General features: G+C 34.2%; 2 protein-coding genes across 3 annotated transcripts in view; both read right to left on the bottom strand.

The window, feature by feature from the left end:
* The window catches only part of LOC142341478 (uncharacterized), a 357,626-nt gene that overhangs the window by 259,348 nt on the left and 75,524 nt on the right, over nt 1-22,754 (bottom strand). The window lies entirely within an intron of this gene.
* Nucleotides 1,740-21,582, bottom strand: LOC142341227 (uncharacterized). The gene is made up of 7 exons (XM_075392147.1): nt 21,415-21,582; nt 18,940-19,062; nt 18,000-18,094; nt 17,683-17,728; nt 13,277-13,427; nt 10,636-10,745; nt 1,740-2,006 (listed from the first exon to the last, which is right to left on the bottom strand). The coding sequence occupies exons 1-7, from the start codon at nt 21,580-21,582 to the stop codon at nt 1,740-1,742; spliced, it is 960 nt and encodes a 319-aa protein (XP_075248262.1).

The raw sequence follows: 22,754 nt of genomic DNA, 5'->3' as shown, positions 1-22,754 counted from the left end.
GAAATCCAATGTAGTATGTCCCAGAGTCCCTCAGGTGATGATTAGGAATCATGTAAGTGAACTTGTCTGGATTTGTCTCTCCCTCGTGTCTCTTCCTCTCTGAAATTTAAACAACATAGTAGTTCATTGTCTATCGTGCGACCATCGTCCAGACTATAGTCTTCGTTTTGTTTCTCATCAGACTCCCATGCGACAATGGTCCAGACTTTGGTTTTTCATCAGACCCTTTTGTGACAATTGTTCAGACTATCGCGCGACCGTAGCACCTTCCCGACCCTATGACTTTGGTCGCACGATAGCCCCTGTGTATGACACAAGTCGGTCTGATCAGAGGTGGCGTGGGTGTGGGACCTTGACCTGGGATGAAAAGCTCACGAATGCTTAGAGTGGCAACTGTGATCCGAATCTGCACATGGCAAAACACAGACTTGAGAAATCGAGATTCAGTTATGATTTTCTCGACTGCTCTGATCCGAGTACAATTTTATTACAAAATATCAATTTCATAACAAAAATTAATCGCAACAAATCTCCCTGCTGTCCGGTCACACCAGAACACTGGTATCAGTGCACCGATCATATATATGATGTCCCAGTAATCAATCATACAGTATCATAAACGGTTCCCCAGCTCACCATAGAAGGGTCGTACAAAGAAATAGCGTATGTTGTGTGAGATAGAAGGTACGCTCCTTGTATGAATACGCGGGCTGACGCAGACGTTCTGTAGTTTCTCAGTTTAAAGTTCTTAAGTTCTTTTTGCAAAGTAATGATCAATTCATTTTATGTTAAGGTCACTTCAATTGAAAGCCAACCAGCCTTTTAGTCTATTTTAATCTTGTCAGATTATGCACAATCTTAAAAGATCGTGAACGATTCCTGCGCGATAAGCGCCAGAATCATGCATTTTGTGAGAAAAGCGTCATTCGCAAACAGATTCCAAGATCTTCCAAAATTAGCATCGCAGGCTCGACTGGGCTTGTTTGTAAGACATGGTTAATAATACTTATTCATTTTACCTGCTCGAGAGAGGGATCGAGGCAGTATTTCGTGGAAGTCGTACGTCCATTCATTCTTCGAAGGATCATAAACTGGAGGCTGTCCATATCGGACGTAGATGCAGATGTACTCATTTGGTATCTGTGTTACGTACTTGGCATACACAAACAGGGCCTGGTCCCCAGACATCTCCACAGATCTGACTACGAATTGGGTCTCCTTGCCCTGTGTAACAAACATGACCTTGACAATTGAACTCACGCCACAGCTCAACAATGGTAAAAACAAGAACGGACAATTACACACGTGAAGGTAACCTCGCTTCAATTCAAAAGTTCTTATTCAATTTTGCCATATAACAGTTATTTGCTTTTTTTCTAACTGCCCAGTGTTTCGGCAACACCCAGCATTAAAAAGTTATTGTCTAGATATTGATAGATGAAACGATTAAATCTACAGGGACCATTTTCCGAGGCCAATTAAAATTTTCCCGGGTGATCGATGAATCGAAAAACTTGCAAGCATGTTAGAAACTATCTTGTAAGTGAATGCATGACGGTCACCAAGGTGCAAGCAAGATTCTTGCACGCTTTCCGATTCGCTTACAGGAATCCTGCAAGCTTTTCCCTTTATTTCAAGGATCTTGAAAGTTTTTTAATCATATCACTAGATAACTCGCATTAAACTAATTGCACTTGTTATTAATGGTTTCACCCTGTGGTCTATCGACATCGTTGCAATCAATTGATAATATCTCCATACGTCAGAAAGTAGTCGCATAATTTACCAGCAGTACTTACCTGTTTCATTCGTCCTTTGTGTCTCTCTGTTTGAACCTTGGCAGCTTCTTCAGTATCCATAGGTATGTGTGTGTCAATGGTCTTCCGAGATGCAGGGGCTTTAACCTCCTTCCCTTCATTGTCAGAGTACACAATTCGCACAATTGCTCCACTCACTTTATAATCTCCAGCAGCACCAAACAGAGGCACATTGCAAGATGAAACCATCTAAAGTGCACGATGGATTCATCAATAACGGAGTTCTTTAGATACACGAGATATGTCAAAAACTATAAAACTATAGGAAAACTTCATCTCTTAAAAGCTAGAATGCATTTTTGCATCCGATGAAATGTTAATGTGCAACATCGGAATAAGCTCTTAACTTCTCTACTAAAAAGACCCATTTTCCTGTACTTGTTTAGGTTGTGATATGAAGAGAAACCGACGCATCAAAAAATTTGTGAGGCAAGTCAGTTAGACTTAAAAAGCTTCTACTAATCACGCGTGCTCATTTCAAAGCTGATGAAAAGCTTCTATGAGAAACTTCTCAAGCGCCATTAGTTGAAGAAAGGCACTCGATAGTTGGTCCAAAACATAACGACAGTTGTTTTTTGGCTGCGTTGACCCCGAGACAACTAAGGCATGTTTCCTCAATGTAATAGAAAATCCAAGGCAATACTTTTATCAATGACAATTTTCAATGTTCACGCCAGTTCTCATTGATTTGAAACTCAAAAAATTAATCTCATTTACTCGATTTATTAAGCCCTAAGCCCTAAGACCCAAATTGAGCTATGATCAGACTATGCAGACTGAAATGACCTCTGATCAGACTTTCAAGACCGAAGTTACCTCTGATCAGACCATCCAGACCAAAATGATCTCTGATCAGAGTTTCCAGACCAAAATGTCCTCTGATCAGACCGAACCCAGACCACTGTCCAGACAATAGTGCGCTTATGATCAGACCCAAATTCAAACCATTGTCCAGACTATAAACAGACTATGATCAGACCATCTTCAGTCCATGGTCCAGACTCAATTTCAGACCATTGCCCAGACCTTAATTAGACTATGATCAGACTCAAGTGCGCTCAAAATAGTCTGATCAGAGAAAGATTTTAATTATGAACAAATCTCTTAATTTTGCTATAATATATTCATTTCATAAAAACTGATGTTTGCAGTATTAAAATCATCTCAGGAAAAGCCAATTCTGAAAATATTGCTAATGAAAGCGAAACCTAACTGTTGAGAAAAAAATTTATTTACCATTCCCCTTAGTTCATTTTTCTGACTCAATGAATGAACTTAGACAGCTTTCCACAAGAAACGTCGTGGTCTTCAGTTAATCAAAATTTCCTCTTGAGGGGACCGGCATTTGCTATCAGCTGTGTCTTGTTTCTGATCAGAGTCATCGGACTTTAGATGAGTCTTTGATCGGAACGCTACTTTACTGTTGCCTCTTGGCAGAGCCAACATCCCTCAATAAAACGAAACAAAAAAATTAAAAAATAATGCACTCGAAACCAGACCGAATTGACCTCTGATCAGACCAAACCCAGACCATGGTCCAGACTATAAAGACTGTGATCAGACCTTCCCGACCGAATTGACCTCTGATCAGACCGAACCCAGACCATGGTCCAGACTATAAAGACTGTGATCAGACCTTCCAGACCGAATTGAACTCTGATCAGACCGAACCCAGACCATGGTCCAGACTATGAAGACTATGATCAGACCGTCCAGACCGAATTGACCTCTGATCAGACCGAAAACAGACCATGGTCCAGACTATTGTGCGCTCGAACCGCTTTCCAGACCCTTTAATTTCGGTCTGGGAACACAGGGGTGTGCGCTCGATTGGGTCTGATCATAGCTCAATTTGGGTCTGGACCAAAACCTGGTTTAGAATCTAATCTCTATCAACAGTTCTTTAGGAAATTAAATAAACATTACACAAAACAGAACATCGTTTTATCCGTATTTTGCGTCTATACAGTGTATTCATTTAATTATTGTACAATTAAAATGTCAGCTAGCACTATCTATCGAACGTGTGCCATTGACTTGCACATTCATAATAATTGTTAAATTTGTATTTTGAATGTGTCAAAATTAGCAACTGAAATGGATTAACGGGTAAAAAAAAACATTAAAGAATGCTGAAGAACTTAAAAGTTTATTCAATATCGAACACAGCTGTAAATGTTTTGCCTGATGGCAATTAATTGGGAAATGGAGAATATATTCATAAACTCAAAAATAATAATGATATAATTAAAAACAATAATAATAAACAAATAACAATAACAATAACAATAACAATAATAATAATAATAATAATAATAATAATAATAATAATAATAATAATAATAATAATAATAATAATAATAATAATAATAATAATAATAATATTAATAATAATAATAATAATAATAATAATAATAAAAATAATAATAATAATAATAACAATAATAATAGTAGTAATAATAATAATAATAATAATAATAATAATAAGAATATTATTATAAATAAAAATGATGAAAATAATATTAATAATAACAAGGCGGCTCGGTAATGTGCGTTCGCACATTAAGTTCCGACACCGCTCATCTGCATTTTTCACTTAATTGTCTACCAAATGAGGAAGAGATAAAAAAAATTTAACATATCGTTCAAAAAACTACTAAAAGAATAAAACAATTAACTCTAGAGGGCCTATGAGACCTGTGGCTACAAAAATATGACTACCAGAAAAGACGCCAATACAAATCAAATAGTTACAAATATTAATTACGACCAAAATTCCCTGTCCATTTTTTGAAAACCACTATTAACCAAATCAAAATGGCATCAAATAAAATTTGTACTGAGAGGATTAAACGGTACTTTTTTCAAAAGAAAATATGGGACTTTTCCACAATGCGACTTGGCAACAAGTCGATTAGAAATGTGAAAAAGGGGCGAAGTTTATTAAAATATTGCTTTTTTAAAAAAAGAATTAAATTCGAAATGATCAGAAACATAACGCATCAAATGAAATCATTGAAAGAGTCCTTTTCACCTCAATAGAGAGTGACTGAGGCCTTTCATCATCCAGGATATGTCATACGACTACAAAAAGAACGACAAATACAGGCAAAAACAAAAAATTTGCACGAAAAATTATGCACAAAAACGATGTCCCCCCAATCAATTAAATATTAAGCTGATCACTAAAAACAATAAAAATCTACGTTTGCATTTTTTGCAGGTGAAAACAATTGTAAATCAAATGACGCCCATTAATGTGATACTGTGAAAAGGAAACAAAAACCTACAAAAATGGGGCAAATATACAAAAATCACGAAAAATGGTTCTATGAAAACTGGTTGTTCCAAGAGAAAAGACCATTTGAGGTGAATAAATTTTTATGAAACGCACACTGTTTTTCAATGATGTGGATTGTATATAGAGATGCTTAGCTACAATCCAACAGAAATAAAATTGGCAGATCTCAAAAATCTATAAATTTTTTATTAAAAACTAAAATTTTCAAAACTCAAAGCCAACAAAAGCTTTAGACTAATAGACTAGACAGTTTGTCTTGAAACTACTTGGAAAACTAATCGCGACTGTTATTAATGAGACTAAATAATAAGACTATAAAGTAACATTAAATGCAAGCTGAACTAATAAGTTTCACAAACAACTTTACCAAACCACAGTTTTGAAACCATTAAATTTATCATATATTAACAGCGAGAATATAACACCTTCTTTAGCGTCTTCTTCGATAATCAAAACGTTTTTTTGTAAAGCGACTATCACAACATGACAACAAAAAGAACCACAAAAACTGAAAAGTAACTAAACTTCACAAAATTCTGCTGAAGACAAATTGTCTAAGCACTGAAGACATCATTTAAAACGTTTAAACAACAAAAAAATTATTGTTTGATTCAAAAAGATATTAAAAAGAACTCTAAACAATGAGACTAATTTACGAAAATGATACAATATAGTAAAATGCGAAGAAAAAACCGCAAACCAGAAAAAAAAATCGATTACTCTTTTTTTTAGAAATTTAACTCGAAAGTCAAAATAACCATTAGCTATCTACCGATATCAAATAATAAGTTCATTTGTTTATCTATAGTTGGCCACTGAGACCTTTAATTACACATTATTTGGCATATGACATCAAAAATTAACAACAAATAAAGGGCAAAAATAAAAAACTCCACAAATTTCCGCAAGAGAACGGTGTCGCAGTCCTTCAAACCACATGTTATGAAAACAAAAAATATGTTCATTTTCAATTGTTGTAGAGTTTTTTTCAGTTAAATTGTTAAATGATGTTACAATTTAAAAAAGAAAAAAAGAAACAAAAACAACAGCAAAAATGGGCAATTATGCACAAAAATCAGAAAAGTTTGAATGAAAACTCGTAGTACCAAAAGCAAGAAAACCTTCTGTTAAAACAATCGGCCACAAAACTAGTTTTTATTCTAAAAGGAGGAAAGGGTGACCTGTACTTCCAGAGAAAAATCAAAATGTTGAATAAAATAATACAAAATATTGACAAGTTCAAAAAATCACAGTAATTTCCTTTAAACAAATACTTTCAATAATATAAGAGAAATTAGGTAACAACCGAATGAATATAAAAGTCCACATGCACCTTTTGAGGATGAAATTTAGATCATTGAGGGGTTAAACTTAAAAATCACACTGCCGAAAGAATAACAATTGAAGGCAAAAGGCAAGAATTCAGTTAAATTTTTCGAGAATTTCTTGCAAATTCTCGAAAACTAAATGCGATTGTTATTAATGAGACTAAATTATAAGACTATAAAATAACATTAAATACAAGCTGAACAAATAAGTTTCACAAACAACTACACGAAATCAAAGTTTTGAAGCCATTAAATTTATTAGATATCAACCGCGAGAATATAACATCCTCATTTGCGTTTCCTTTGATTATCACAAAATCTTTTTTTTTTTGAAACGACTATCACAAAATGACAACAAAAAGAACTGCAAAAACTGAAAATTATCTAAACTTCACAAAATTCTTCTGAAACAAATTGTCTAAGCCCTGAAGACATAATTTAAAAAGATTAAATAACAGAAAAATTAATGTTTGATTCAATAAAACCTTAAAAAGAGCTCTATATAATGAGGCCAATTTACGAAAATGATACAACATTCTAAAATACAAAAAAAAACGCAAACCAAAACAAAAAGCGATAAATTGAAGAATACCATTACTCTTTTTTTTTAGAAATTTAATTCGACACACGATCAAAACAACCATTAGTTATTTACCAATATCAGTTACTTAAGTTAATTTGTTTATCTATAGTTGGCCGCTGAGTCCTTTAATTATACAATATGTGGCATAAGACAACAAAAATTAACAACAAAAAAAGGGCAAAAGTAAAAACCTCTATCAATTTCTGCAAGAGAACGGTGTCGCAGCCCTTCAAACCATATGTTATGAAAACAGAAATTATGTTCAAATTCAAATTCAGTTCAGAAAAGCTTTTTTCCGTTAGATTGTTAAATAATATGACTATTTACAAAAGAAACAAAAACATCAGCAAAAATGGGCAGTTATGCACAAAAATTAGAAAATTTTGTATGAAAACTCGTAGTACCAAAAGTAAGAAAACCTTTTGATAAAACAATCAGCCACAAAATTAGTTTTTATTCTATAAGGAGGAAAGGTTGACCTGTACTTACTGAGAATAAGCAAAATATTGAATAAAATAATATAAAAAATTATTAAAAATTCAAAAAATCACAGAAATTTCCTAAAAACAATTACATTCAATAGCATAAGAGACATCAGGTAACAATCGAATGAAGTGAAAAAGTTCACCTGCACGTTTTGAGGAAAAAATTTAGATATTTGAGTGGTTAAACTTAAAAATCAGACTGCCGAAAGAATAACAATTGAAGGCAAAAGGCAAGAATTCAGTTAAATTTTACTAAAACTCTCCCTCAAAGCCATAAAACCCTTTGGTTCTCTGAAAACACACTGTATCTACATTTCGCCTCAATTTTAGCTGTCATTAACGGAGCCATGAAAAAAATTTTTGTCAGTAATTAACATTAAAAAACAAAAGCAAAGTATTTTGAAAAAAGGCAGCATCAAAATAAAAACCAAAAAGTCTCTGATTCTAAGAATCCATGATATTATCGAACCTCTCCCTGTTTTGGTCGCGTAGCCAGCAAACCGACCATGTGTTCCAAGTGTTTGCAAATCAGACCAATTGTTAAGTGGAGTTCTTCAAATATTAAAGAAAACAACGATGCATTTTGTATAATTATCAAGATAAATCTGCAAAAAACGGCAAAGTTTTAATTCCAGAAGACTGTCATACGTAGCCTAATTGCAACCAGCGCTTTGAGATTAGGGAGTCTGTGTTAAGGTTTCTAGGTCACTAAGTCGGGCAAACTTTAGCAAAGTGGACCAAAAAAGCATATTTTGTGCCACTTTGACAAAAAAAGTTTGAATTTTGAAAATATTATCAAGAATTTTAGCCAAAAAAACTTCAATCAAACAATTCAGCAACGATCTTCTATCTCTAACGGTAACAACAGCAATCTGCCGTTAAAAATTTTAACTTCTTTTGAATTATATTAGGGAAATTGTGCCAAATTTTGAGCAAAAATTACTGAAAATGTGAACAAAAACAGTCGAATGTTCACACAACTTTAAACCTCGATAACTCCCTGTAAAAAACGAAAATCAAAAAAATCTTTTTAATTCCGTATTCTACGCTGGACGGGATTTTTAATCATACAATTCACAATTCTCTTCGATGAATATATCGATCGGCCAAAATTGAATGAACAAAAAAAACCCAGTTGAGTATATAGTTCCTCCCTCCCCACTAAAGTGGGGGTCGGAACAATAATTGTTATTATTATAATTATAATAATATACATATATATATATATATATATATATATTTATATATATATATATATATATATATAAATACATATGTATACATATAATGTTTACAGAGATCAAAAGAAAAGATATCCTGAGCATGTATATGTACACCAAAACATTATAGATATCACTCTGGGAGAGCACTGTTGGGCAATGAAGTCCTATTTTCAAGTATCTCAAGCGATAGAGAAATGACTGTAGTAAATGCGGATAAAAACACAAGAAAGTTAAAGTTGTCAAAGAATACAGAATTTTAAAAAACTTGATTTCAACATATTGGCTCTTAACTAAATTTAGATGATAGCTGACAATTGTATATGATGTAGTTATCGAGGAATTTAAGACATAACTCTTTAATTTGAGGTTTTGATTTGATACGAATGTCATCAACGAAGTCCGAAGAAGTACTAAAGTAAGCAGTTAATCATCTGATTGAATTTAAGTCTTACAGAAAAATTGTCAAACTTTTTAGAGTCGGCAACGTTTCCGAGATCTCGTTCGAGCGTTCGTAATTTCAGGAATCTCATCTTTGGTAATTAATTTTTCTAAGCATGGAACTGAGTTTCCATTCCTTTTTTTGTAGCTGTTTTAAAAATTTCACAGAGGTGTAGCTATGATACACTGTTGATGAGCAGATATGGGTTCCAAATTTCTAGTAAAAGCGATTTACGAGCATTTAACACAAGAATTTTTTCAGTTCTCTACTGTCAAATTAAGACAACCAAATTCTTACAGCGTTAAATATACCAAACTCTAAGAAAGAGTAAACTTGCGTTAATTTCAATAACTGTTTTTCCTCATCTTTGTTTTTGTTTATTTGGCAGACAACTACACTTAGGTCTCTTTCTTTCCCAAGAAGAACTTCAACTCGCCCAACGAATCGACATTTTGTGTTTAATTATTAGTTACTTAAAACACATTTAGAGACCTATCTGTTAATTTTATGAACCAAATTTTTGTTTGTTTTACAGGCAATGAGATTTAACACAATGCGGTGGTTAATTTTGCATAATATGCATTTGCTATTATTGGTTTGTGCGTCATTTTACTCTGAAAATGAATTAGATGCTAATCTTCTCGCGTAATGTTTTTGAGTATCTTCCTACGGACAATTTCAGCAACCCCAAATCAAAATTGTACTGGCTGGATGGAATCGGACCACTGATAACAGGTCCGGTTTTTAAAGTTTGGGCAAACATTTGTTCGCGATTTTCGTTTGGCTTTATCATGAGTTTTGTTTGCTGGGTCTTGCAATACCCAAATGATGGTCTGTTGCATTTGACCCCTAATACAAAACTCGGTTTTGTACTTCTGGCTTAAGCTATTAAAAAAAATAAATTTTCAGGCACATTTGGTGCGTGAAAATCTGAACCTTTAAATCATCAAATCTTTAAGGTGCTTCTGCATGCGTAAGTGTGTCTAGCACAGAGTCTGCCATTCGCCAGGATCAGTTCAGTCAGACCCGGTTTCTGGGTCTGCTTGGTCTGTTCCGTCATTGGATCTGCTCGGTCTGGCCCATTCTGCTTAAATTATGTTAGGTCTAGACTATACTACTTTTATGGTCTATATGGCCTGGACCACCCTGACAGCGACCTATGACCGTCTGCCATGCCTAGATTTGGCGCCTCTATTGCTTCATATCTGTTCCGTCAGTTCTCTTTTAATATCAAGATCTGGTGTTGTAGTTAGTATCGTAAGCGTCCTAAAGTTGTCATTGAGTAAGAACTGATATTTCAAAGCTTGCATAGTAAAATGCATTAAAATTGGCGGTAGAGGTTTTCAAGGCAGTTCGCGCATAACAAAACGTAAATTCTTGCATCACGCTGCAGAGTTCTTAAGCTCAGCTTAAAACGCCCAAACTGCCGAAAAGTCTTTGAATAATTCTTTGAACGTACCTGACTGCTAAAGGTGCCACTCATCGTCTGATCAAAGAGATACTCAATTGCAGGCAGAGCGATTCTTGTTCTGGGGTGACAAATTTTGGGCGACAATGAGAGGGTGGTGCCTGAAAATGCATAAACCATCTTATGCCAGCAATCTTTGCCATTTTATCCATAGAGTTAGCAAGTCAATGAAACAGGTAATTTCACACTAACTTTTTCTCGTGTGAATCACCCAAAAAATCGTGTTTTGCCACACAATTTTTTGGGAAAAAATTGGCACACAAGAAAATGTCCAGCTACATGACAACTCGTCATTTTTACACGGTCCTCTCGGCCTTAATCTCACGGTTTTTCGCGCGATACACAGGAAAAATCGTCTGGAGAAAAAAAACCGTTTTTTGTGTAAAAAATACGATTTTTTCGCATAAAGACCACACGAAGTTCTCATGTTGAGTTTTATCTTTAATGTGTCATGGCTTGTCTCTGGGGTCTTTGAATTCGTATACGTACACCTATTGGCCTAAGTTAAAATTATCTGAGAAGTTTTCATTTTCCTAAATGTTCGGGTCAGTTCTAAAACTGTGTAATAATAGTGCACCATCCAATTAACCAAAATTTTTATGAATTTCATCCCATTCAACGCATTCAACGATGAAAACGGAAGAGCTTTGTGATGGAAAAATTTGGATGATCTTTTTGTGAAAACTTGGATTATTTTTTTTGTGGAACTAGAACTGGAGCTTGAAATTATGAATATCATTATTAACAATATCTAAAAAATATCATAATTAACAATTTCTAAAAAATAACAAAATAAAATATAAAGGTTTTTAAACATTTTTTTGCTGATGTATCTTATGGTTCATGCAAAGAAAATAGCCACTAATTGCCAGCAAAATCAATTGAGCCGAGAGATAGCAAGGATTTTAATTCAGACTTAAAATAAAAAAAGACGGTAGAAAAATTTTGTATCTATTTTTGCTTGTGCTAAAAACAGTGATGTTACCTCAAAATTTTGATTATGGCACAATTGCTGTTTGTGCCCCAACCGAAATCGAAAGCTTATCTCGCAAGGTTTTCCTAAATCTAAAAGTAGCGATGCATCTTCCTTCAAAATTTTCCAGCAAAACTTTGCAAGATAAATAAGCTCTTCAAAATGCAACAATTTTACAAGATAACCATTCGACTACCAAGAATCATTCAAAATAACCATTTATCTGACAAGATCTTGCAAGAAAACCATCTGGTTTTGACTGGGGTTCTCTCCCTTGATAAAGCTAATTTGAATAATGTGTGTAGAATTGATAAAATCAAACTAAAAATCCTGTAATACAGACTGGCTGATAGACAAAACGACTCATTTTAAAATTCGTACCTTAAAAAGTATTCAAGAGCGGGCATCAAACTTTGAAAACACTGTTTTGCAAATATCGAATTTTTTATAAACTGAGGGCTTTACTTCATTTGTTTACTTAATATTTGTCTGCGATTATTATTTCGTGTTTCCCCTGTTCCATCATATAGATGTTATCAGAAATAACTGGCCCTAGCTGGCTCGTCGGCTTATTGAGATTTTTCTTATCTGCTGTGATAGTAGCTAATTTTCAGATTTTTCTGAGACATTTCATATGATATTAAATTCATAGATATTCCTATTTGGCTTGCTAAGCGCTCATTTTTAGAAGAAAAAAAACGGGACAAACAGCAAAAAAGCATATAAAAGTTGTCCACATTTTTTTTGTAGCAAGTTAGTAGAAACCATTTCCAATATAGTTTGATACTGCAGAACAGTGTAATCAAAGAGCTTGTGTTCAAATAACATATTTCTTTCTTCGGGGCGTTTCATAAAGATACGCCAATCGTCCACTCTTGTTAATCCATATTAAATAATTATGACTATTCCGTGTCGTTTTATCATTTGAATGGGAGAAATTCAATTCAGTCATTCATTCAACATAAGGAACGTGATTTTAAAACCAATTTTTTCTGAGAGTTGATTGTACAAAAGCCGACTACCCAAAAGTGGAGAAAGTTGACGAACTTAGTCAAAAGCTGAAACCAGAAGACAAAATGTTTTTTATCTTGCAGGATTTATTAAAATACATTTATTTAGGGTAGTTCTTTTTCAAATTATCTCTTTTGTACATATACACTCATTTGTATTTAAGAGATAATTTAAAACAGAAATACTTTAACTAAATGTATTTTAATTTCGAACAATATTTTTATTTGTTAATATAGTGTGCTTCCATGTTTCCTCATCTCGCTACTTACATTAACATATGCTATTTCTCTTGAAATGTTATTTTGTATTTTGCGCGGAAAAATTCAAAATTGCTGCCGTAATGGTTGTAAATTTTTACAATAACAAAAACTGAGAAATAACGTAATCGTCTCATGCCGGGCGTGTTCGATTTTTTTGCTTCCAGGCAAGATGAATGTTTTTTTGCAAGGTTTTGATAGATGAATTGCAAGGTTATCTTGCAAGGTTTTGGATGAAAATTTTTCAAAACGATTTATCATCTAGCAAATTTTTTGTCAAAATTATACAAGATCTTGCACGATAACCATTTGGAGTCGCCGGGAGTTGTTTCACATTCATATCAGAGTGAATCGCGGAGAACGCTTTAGCAACTATAACACTACAACATACCAAAACCACCGGTATAAGTCGGCCTTAGTTTCCTCATTCGAGAGTCCATTCCATCTCCACCAGCAACTGTTTCACTTTCTCCGTCTACCTTGTACTGCTGACATAGCTTGTTTGCTTTGTCCCAAATTTCCATCATACTCTTTCCTGTTTCCTAAACAAATGTACAACTGAAAGAACAGTGGGAAAATGATGAGCTTCAATACAAAGTTTTCATAATTTTGTTTAAATATTTTGTTAAATTGGCTTGAGCAAAAAGATTGTTACAGTCTATATATACTGTTTAACCCATAGAAGATCAATTCAACTCAAATTAGCTTGAGATATCAGTTTGCACTGTTTTGAAGAGTTTTGCTAACTGTTCGTCTGCGTAGAAACAACTGAAAAAAAAATTTCACAGCAAAAGCCTCAAAAACAATTTAAGTGGAGCGCGGGTCAAGGCACACAGCTTTGAGGTGATGAATCATTCAAAAAACCAAACGTATTTTATCCTGAGCATGTTTTTGATCAAGCGACTTTTTGTATTTTATAGTCTTATTTGCGATCTAAGTTTCATTAACATCACGACAAACAGCTTATGTTCCTAACTTCTCAGCAAATTTTTGAATTGAATTTCCGAGGAAACAATTGAAAGAAAACAGTTAATTCAAAACAATTAACCATAGCCGGCAGATTGCCGGAAAAAAGTCGCCGGTGACGCGCTTGATTCACATCGGGATTGAAACATAAAAAGAAAAAAAGAGGAGATAAATTGACCAATTGATTTTCTTATTTTTTTCCAGTGTCAAAAAATGTTCTAATTCGACGTGCAGTTTTGTTTGGATTCTGAAACTATGCTTAATTCAGATTCTAAACTGAAAGCTAATAAGCTTAATACCAATGTCAGCCAGCAAACACTCTAATTAACTTTGATAACCTAATTCTCAATGACTTAATGACATCTATATCGGTTTATCTCGTCTCTTTTGATTTTGCTCTTTTGACCTTAACTGTATTCACTATCTTGCGTAATTCATTGAGTGAATGGAATTAAAAACCATTCAGTTGAAACAGTGAGTGAGGTAAGTCAGAAGTTAAAAGTGAAAGTTGTGACTTATGTAAAGCGAAAAACGTGATCAAAAGGTAAAGCGAATTAAAAAAACATAGGAGGACAAGTCCTGACGTACAAATCAAGGGATTTTCATTGTCTAAACAAAAATAGATCTAAAAAGGAACAATTTCTTAAAAAAATCAGATCAAAAACAACATGAATGGACTGAGAAAACCAATTAGAAAAAAACTTTGATCCATAAAATTGAAAAAAAGTTCAAACACCGTTTCCTCACTCTACTTTAAATTTAGAGGGGAAAAATTTCCCGCCGCATAACCACTCGCTGAGTTTTCTGTTTCAGAGTGACCGAAATCACTTCTCCAATATGATTTCAAAAATCATGCAAATGTCAACAGATCTTGAAGAAAAGACAGCGCTCCAATACAATTCTTTGAATTGTAACAAAAAGCGAGGGCCTAAACAATAGCCGTTTGAAAGGCTGACAATGGGTATTGATTATTTTTTTTTAATAAAACGAGAAAGATATATATAAATGAACATATATATATATATACACACATATATATATATATATATATATATATATATATATATATATATATTTTTATATAAGTAATACAATGCAAAATTTTATATAATTCATTTTGCAATGGTGCAACAACAAACGCGATACGTTGCTAAATCAACATTTCCAGCGAATGATCAATAAGAATTGCGCTGAGAAAAAAAAACTCAATTGCCAGCAATAAAATTTTACACTAAATTTTCTTTGTTTTTATCAGAATTCATTATCTCCCTTTGTTGGTTTAATAAGCTCAGTTCAACAATGAGCAACTGATGAAAAGCTTTGGAAGACTTGTGGTTTTTTTAAGTTGTACTTACTTACCTGCAAAATTGATGATCAAGAGGCAAAAATATTGAGATATGATGCATCACAAATATATTTGCTGGTTTTTATATATTTGCAGATTAACCCCTTACAACATGACATTTCAATTCTTTAGAGCAAGAGGGAGAGAACAGGTTTGAAAAGAAACCAGGGTGAAAAAAGGCACCATATCAATATGTGATCGCCTGTTGCGGTTTTCAATTGGTTGCCATAAAAAAATATTATGATAAACAGCATAAAGTTTTTTGAAAGTTAATTTTTCTATGCTGCTCTGCTTGGAGTATTGCAAGCGCAGGAGAAAAAATGTTAAACAACACTGAAAATAAAAAGTAACGTCTTCTGTTTAAACTCTTTGGCGTGTGAGGCTCATCAGATCATAACACTTTAAGTGAACTGAAGCCGCAATTGCTTCTATACAAATGCAACTAATATTAGTTTCTGTTAGCGACATTACTTTTCTAAATATTAATTTCTAGACCATTTTCAACCATAGCACATTATCGCAATGATTCTGTTATAATGTCTTGTTTGAAATCAGTTTGAAAGCAACTCTTGCGCATATTTTGGCTTCCAGAGACAGCTTTTATGATAAATCTATATCGGAGTTCCAAATATAGTTAACCAGGTTAAAAAATTTTCTGTAGGTTTGGTGATAAAATGCTTTGCCAGCCGCTGGATAAAATATATGAAAAGATAAAAATTAATAACGCATTTGATAACGATTTCAGCACATGCAAGCATTTGAAATATGAACCGACTAACGTCGGATGAATTGCTCTTGAGCAACAGGTGGGGGCAATTCAATTTAGGGGTGCAAATGAAAATTAGTTTGGGTGCCAAAACTGGGACCAGATGGGTTATGGAACCATCGATCTTCAGCATAGCAGTCAGGCATCTTCACCACTAGGCTACCACCACGTTGTTACTCAATCGCTACTAATGGCTTTTAGATTAGCAACAAACGTCATTTTAGCAAGAGAGCAATTGAAATCACTCAAATTGAAAAAGTGAAGCTTGAACAAGTCACTTAAGAAGTCACAGAATGTTACAGAACAAAAGCGCAAAAATTAATAAAAATTAATAAGCGAAAAATTTTCAAAAAATCCCATTTACAATAATTGCATCAAACGTCGTTCAAGATAAATTAAACAGTTAGTTCAGAAAAATTTCACCGCAGAATGCCTTTGCAGAGTTTTCCTACAAAAACTCTAGGTTTTTTCAACAAATTTATCTGAATTTTATGTGTGAACTGACTTGGAATGACTAAAAATTTCAACTTTTCCGAAGTATCGGAATTTTGTACGAGATGTGCTGAAAAATGTGCTGAATGCTTGTAAGAATTGTGTTGACAAGTGCTGAAATTAATTTGGGCAGCACATTTAGCTTAAATATCAATTGTTATGTAATGTTATGAGAGTGAACCGTTGGATCTATTCTGTTCCCCCCAGTGTTTTTTACGCCCCCCAATTACAGATTATATGTTGCAATATAGCACATTACTATGTAGAAATATAGCACGTGCGTCGGGGGGGGGGCGTGAAAAATGTAAGCCCACTAAGCTGGGGGGGGGCAAAACAGAGAATAGATCCGAACCGTTTTTGAAAATTACTACACTTCAGCTTTGTCATAAAACACTGAAGAAAATGTTAACTGAATTTGGACCCTGCTCGGATGATTTATCGATGGATGCAACGCTTATTATTTTCTGGCAAACACCTGCAGTTTTAGCCCCCGGGAATAAAACTCATTAATTCAAATATAAATACCGAAAAAAAGTAATCTTATCTCTATTTTTAATCTTATTTTGCTAACTAAGTTAAACATTAATGACAACTATGACATATTTTGCAATTTCACTATCTACAGTTTCTACTGTTGAGTTGTGATTTTTCGCAAGCGGAATAAAACGCGTTTTTAACTAAGTAGAAAAAAATATTTTCTCAAAGTGAGAGAATAACAAGAAAGATATTTAGTTCAGGAAAATTTCACCGCAGAATGCTTTTGCAGAGTTTTCCTACAAAACTCTAGGTTTTCTCAACAAATTTAGCTGAATTTTATGTGTGAACTGACTTGGAATGACTAAAAACTTCAACTTTTCCGAAGTATCGGAATTTTGTACGAGATGTGCTGAAAAATGTGCTGAATGCTTGTAAGAAATGTGTTGACAAGTGCTGAAATTAATTTGGGCAGCACATTTAGCACTTTCAGCCAACCTTTCCGCCCATTCAACATATTTTTTACATAACTTCCACACATCACATTAAGCACATCTCTTACTTAATTATCTGCTTATATCCGCTCACGCCTTGATTCAAGTACGGAAGACTTTGAACGATAATTTCTGAGAGGTCTTACTTTTTATGATGTCTTACTGAAAAAAACTGGAAGTTGAAGCAACAAAGCAGAAAATTTATCAATTAAATCTGCATAGGTTCAGTTTTTTTTCAAAAATAATGCAAGTCGACTTACTGAAAGTCCACCCGGTAGAGGTTTTGGAGTCCCAGCTTCGGGTTCGCTAAAGCAGATAAAAGCATGTATTTGATTAACATTTTATATTTTCGTCGATCACTTGATCTAAATTTCAAATAGTTTCGAAGGACTATTTTTCATTTAACCCTCAATTTTTTGAATAGCAAATATCTTTTTACACAAAGTATCACTTAATCTGGGCAAACTTTTCTTATCGAAACCTTTCCCCCAAACCGTACATTACCGTGATTTCGGTTATCCCAAATACGGGCGAAGAGGTCAGAGCTTACTAGGGTAGAAACACAGTTACTACTTACAGAAATTCTGGCATTGGACCAATCAGTGCGGTGTCATTTCCTCCATCATCAGAGCCACTGCCCGTTCTCTGTTTCTCATCAAGTTTTCGACCCAGCTAAAATATCAATTGTTATGTAATGTTATGAGAGTGAACCGTTGGATCTATTCTGTCCCCCCCCCCCAGTGTTTTTACGCCCCCCAATTTTAAATAATATGTTGCAATATAGCACGTTACTATGTAAAAATATAGCACGTGCGTCTGGGGGGCGTAAAAAATGTAAGCCCACCAAGCTGGTCCGAACCGTTTTTGAAAAATACTACACCTCAGCTTTGTCATAAAACACTGAAGAAAATGTTAACTGAATTTGGACCCTGCTCAGATGATTTATCGATGGATGCAACGCTTATTATTTTCTGGCATTCACCTGCAGTTTTAGCCCCCGGGAATAAAAACTCATTAATTCAATTACCGAATAAAAACTGATCTCATCTCTATTTTTAATCATATTTCGCTAACTACGTTAAACATTATTGACAACTATAACATATTTTGCAATTTCACTATCTACATTTTGTACCAATTGCAACAAACTTAACCCCCCCCCCCCCCCCAAAAAAAAAATGCTATCGCCGTTGTCTAATGTCAAAGAGGGCAATTAAGAGCCCATGAATTTTACACTGCTGAATAAACATGTCTGATCTAAAAGCAGGACTGCTTTGAATGGATTTCGCCGAAAAATTTTGGCGGGAAATTTTTGAAAAAATTAACCGATTTTGAGGCTGCCTGTAGAATAACCAATTAGAAGTTGATTAGTCCTGATAGCTATTTTTGAAAGGCATTTTTAATTTCTCGGAAACGCGATAGGTGTGCATTGTTTTTTTTGTTTTCAAATTCAGCTTCACGTAGATAATTCATTCCAATACTTAATCGTCTTGATTACAAGTTTAGCGGTTGTTCACCTTTCCAATTGAAGCTCCTCCGTCCATTGCTGCCCTGCAGTTGTCCTCTGCCTCATTCTGGTCTATATCGTTGTTCTCTTCTATTCTGTCTAGACCATTCGTCATACCATTTGTAGCTGCTTCCTGAAATGGCCAACACCACCATCGTAATCGACACTCAAAACTCGGACCGCTTATCATATGATAATTAAAATTTATACGACAATTAAACGTCATATAAACGTCGATTCAATAGAAATCTCAGGAGGGGTTTTGTTCCGAGCCTTGATGTTCACTGGTTTTTTTTGTCAATTTTGGCAGTTTCGTATATTCATCGTAAAGAATCTTGGAGTCTATAATTAGCAGCCCTTCAAACGTAGAACAATTAATTAAAATAGTTGGTTTAAATTTCGTTCTTTCCGAGGAGTAAACGAAATTTGAATTTTAGTGAACATTTACATTTGACGTGATTTTAATAATAATAATAATAAATTGTTTACGGATTACGCATGATACAAACGGGCATTTACATAATTTATTTATTTTCAAATGTTACATGCGCTCCGAAAGGACACCATTGACCCCTATGGATCGTTTTCAGGCGCCTTTGTGAGGAAGATAAACAAAAGAGTTTGTTGGGTTTATGCAGGGAAAAGGACTACTATGTGTCCAAAAAAAAGTTGCAAATAAAACCAAAACACAATTCTTGGATTTAAACGGCAGTATACAACTTACAAATATCGATCGTTCCAATCAGCCAAAAATATAGTTTTTTATGTCTAAAGAACCAATAACATAGTTTTTAAGGAAACTTGTAGCGAAAACTTTAACCTGTTTTTCTTTCATTTTTCTCAGGCTTTTGAAAAAAGTAGGATCTAAACCAAGCAAGCAGTTGCATAGTTTTCTCAACCTTACTGTGATTGAGCAATTACTTAGTTTAGGGTAACTCACTTTAAGTTGTTTTTTTTTGTTTTTCTCATCCCATCAATTTCAATCAGCTCTTTTTCTGCGATTGCTTTTCAGTTGTTCGACATTGCATTCTTTTCGTATCACTTTTATCAGTAACTTTAGCAGTTCGTAAATGTGGAGTTCTTGTGTGCTATAGATGTTGTTTTCTTCTCGTATTTTTGTAGTTGACTCAAATTTTTTCTTAAAAAAAGATTATTCTAAGCAATCTGTTTACTTTGTTATCAATAGGCTGTAGAATGCTTTTTGTCGTCGACCCATAAGCTATGACTCCGTACTGTATGATTGGCTGTACATAGACTCTTATCATATGCGATACTTTTAGGAACTTTCTCAGACGACAAAACATAGCAGTGAACTGGTTCAGCTTCTTCTGGATAATATTGCTATGTTCGGAAAAGCTTAAACGGTGATCTAGAATGATGTCTAAATACTTGAAACTGTTTACATTTTCTATTTTTTCCGCGTAAAGTGAAAAGCCGTCTTCACTGGCTTTCTTTTGCCTGAAAGACATTGTCTTTGTTTTTTTGATATTTAGTGTGAGCTTATTTTGCTCTAGCCAGTGTGTATCATTGTTTAGAGCCAATTGATGCTTGCTATCTATTGTTTTTGGAGTTCCAATGGTTTTTATAGCGGTATCGTCAGCAAAAAGATAATCTGTACTGTTTTCATTGTTACATGAAATGTCGTTTATATAAAGAATAAACAGCAGTGGTCCAACGATGGAACCCTGCGGTACTCCAAACGACACTTGTCTAGATTTTGAAGATTTTATTTTCAGTTTCACTACCTGTGTAATTTTAATGACATTTAGCATCATTTTTGTTCAATCTCGAGTTTTTTTGGCAACTTATGCGTAACGCTATAATTTGGAAAAATTACGTGTTCCCGATTACACGCAGCAATAGCAAGGCTAGTTTCGGCCTGGTAGTAGAATTTTAAAATAAAAAACTTGGCTTGTATTGGAGCACTGTTTTCTTAAAGCAGCTTCACATTTTTTCCTAGAATTTTGTTTCAGTCAATTTTCGACAAGTTTATGAGAGAGCCTTATAAGCAGAAAATTTTATTGTATTGCGCGTGTTTAAAGTATAATAACGTAGAAGAGGGACATCTTCTCTTTTTTCCACCAAAAGAAATGTCTGTCGTTATATCAAAAAACGTGACCTTTCAAATAACTCAGCAAATGAAAAATGATAAAGAACTATATAGCCTTAGACAAAAGTATGTGACTCCAATATCTTTAGGTGTTGAAAATGTGCAAGCAACTATTTCTTTTTTGTGCAATTTAGAGCAACTGACTAATTCTGAAATAGTTCTTATCGAGTCTTAAACGTTGATAATGCATAACGTTCATTGATTTTTTCTGCATTAAACTGTATTAAACGTATTTACACGTTAGGAAATTAAAGTCGCAAAAAAAATGTTGGCATGTCAAGATATTGTCCGCGAAGCTAATTATGCACGGTGTTTAACTCGATGAGCTGAGCTTGCGGTATTTTGGAGACAAAAATTGATTCGTCAACTACTTACCAGTGTTTCCTCATCTCCTGTGTCGGCATCTTTGATGCACTCTTTACCAACCATTGTTTGTGCAGAGGCAAGAGCACTGGTTTCGAAAGATACTCCGTTCTTTGTTATACCTTGACATACTTCACTCGTCAGTTCTGTTATCTTCTGAACAAAAAGAGACAAGGTCATGTCACTTCATCAGCTCAGATGTTACAGCAAATTGAAAATGTAATACAACCACGCAACCAGTAGAAAGTTGCTATTTTTGTAACATTATGATGACATATACTTTCATTAATTGGGACTTCATTACATGTCTTTTTGCATATACATAAGCATTAAACATTGCAGAATGCTCATAAACTTGTTCGCAGAACCATGAAAACAAAATTTTGTTCAAAGGTTGAAAAGCATGATCTCATTAATGCCCAAAATGTCATCAACTTTCGAAATTTTGGGAAGTTAAGTTACGTAACGTCTGTACGCCTGAATTTTAGACTTTTCTAGAGAAATACGTCTGTTAATTACCTCTTAATTGCCTCAATCCCATATAACTGCTGCATTTCCCGTCCGTTATACTGGAGAGAACTACTCTCAGTTTCATTGTATTGCATTACTTGCGAAGAAATGGCCAAAAGACAATGCAAGGAATATCTGATTTGAAATGATCTCCTCCATGTATAAAGATTGGGTATTTCCCATTATCCCCCACCCTCAGCTTAGTGGTCAGATAATCTATAGCCCCCGATCATGGTAAATATATCATCATGGGTGGGCTATATTTTCATGGGGAGGCTATAATGAGGCAGGAACGACACTGAAGATTTAAAAACTCTCATTGAGTAAATTAAATTGGCTATTATAGCAACCATTAAGATCTGTAGACAGTCTCTAATGTTTCATGCAGTAGAGCAGAAAATATTGTGTCAAAAACTTGCCTGACAAAATTCCTCGTGTCTCTTTCGCTTTTCATCTAGCACTTTTTCGATCTCCGCTTGTTCTTCCAAAGAGAATTCTAGGTCTATCTGATCTCCAAGCTGCTCAATTTCGTCCTCAGCTGCTGCGATTTCTGCTTGCAGATCATCTAAGAGAAGCATAACTGTCGTATTGCCGAATATGAAAGCGAATTAGACTTGACTATTTTGTAATACAGAGAGAAAAAGATAGAGAAATGAGGTGATCACTTGATCGACGACAATATAAAAACGATGAAAAAAATTTCTGTGATATAATGATACGGCTTGTTCAATTTAATTCAAATTCAGCCGAAGCTTTTTTATTAGAGACTTATTTATATTGGAGTTTTTTTTTACCTTAAATTAATTTAAAGTAAACTAAACAAATTTATGAACGAGTTAAGT

This window comes from Convolutriloba macropyga, chromosome 6 (assembly GCF_964194025.1).
Source record: "Convolutriloba macropyga chromosome 6, txConMacr16.3, whole genome shotgun sequence".
NCBI classification, from domain to species: domain Eukaryota; kingdom Metazoa; phylum Xenacoelomorpha; order Acoela; family Convolutidae; genus Convolutriloba; species Convolutriloba macropyga.
Note: the sequence above shows the minus strand (reverse complement) of the source record. Positions and strands in the feature narration are given on the sequence as shown.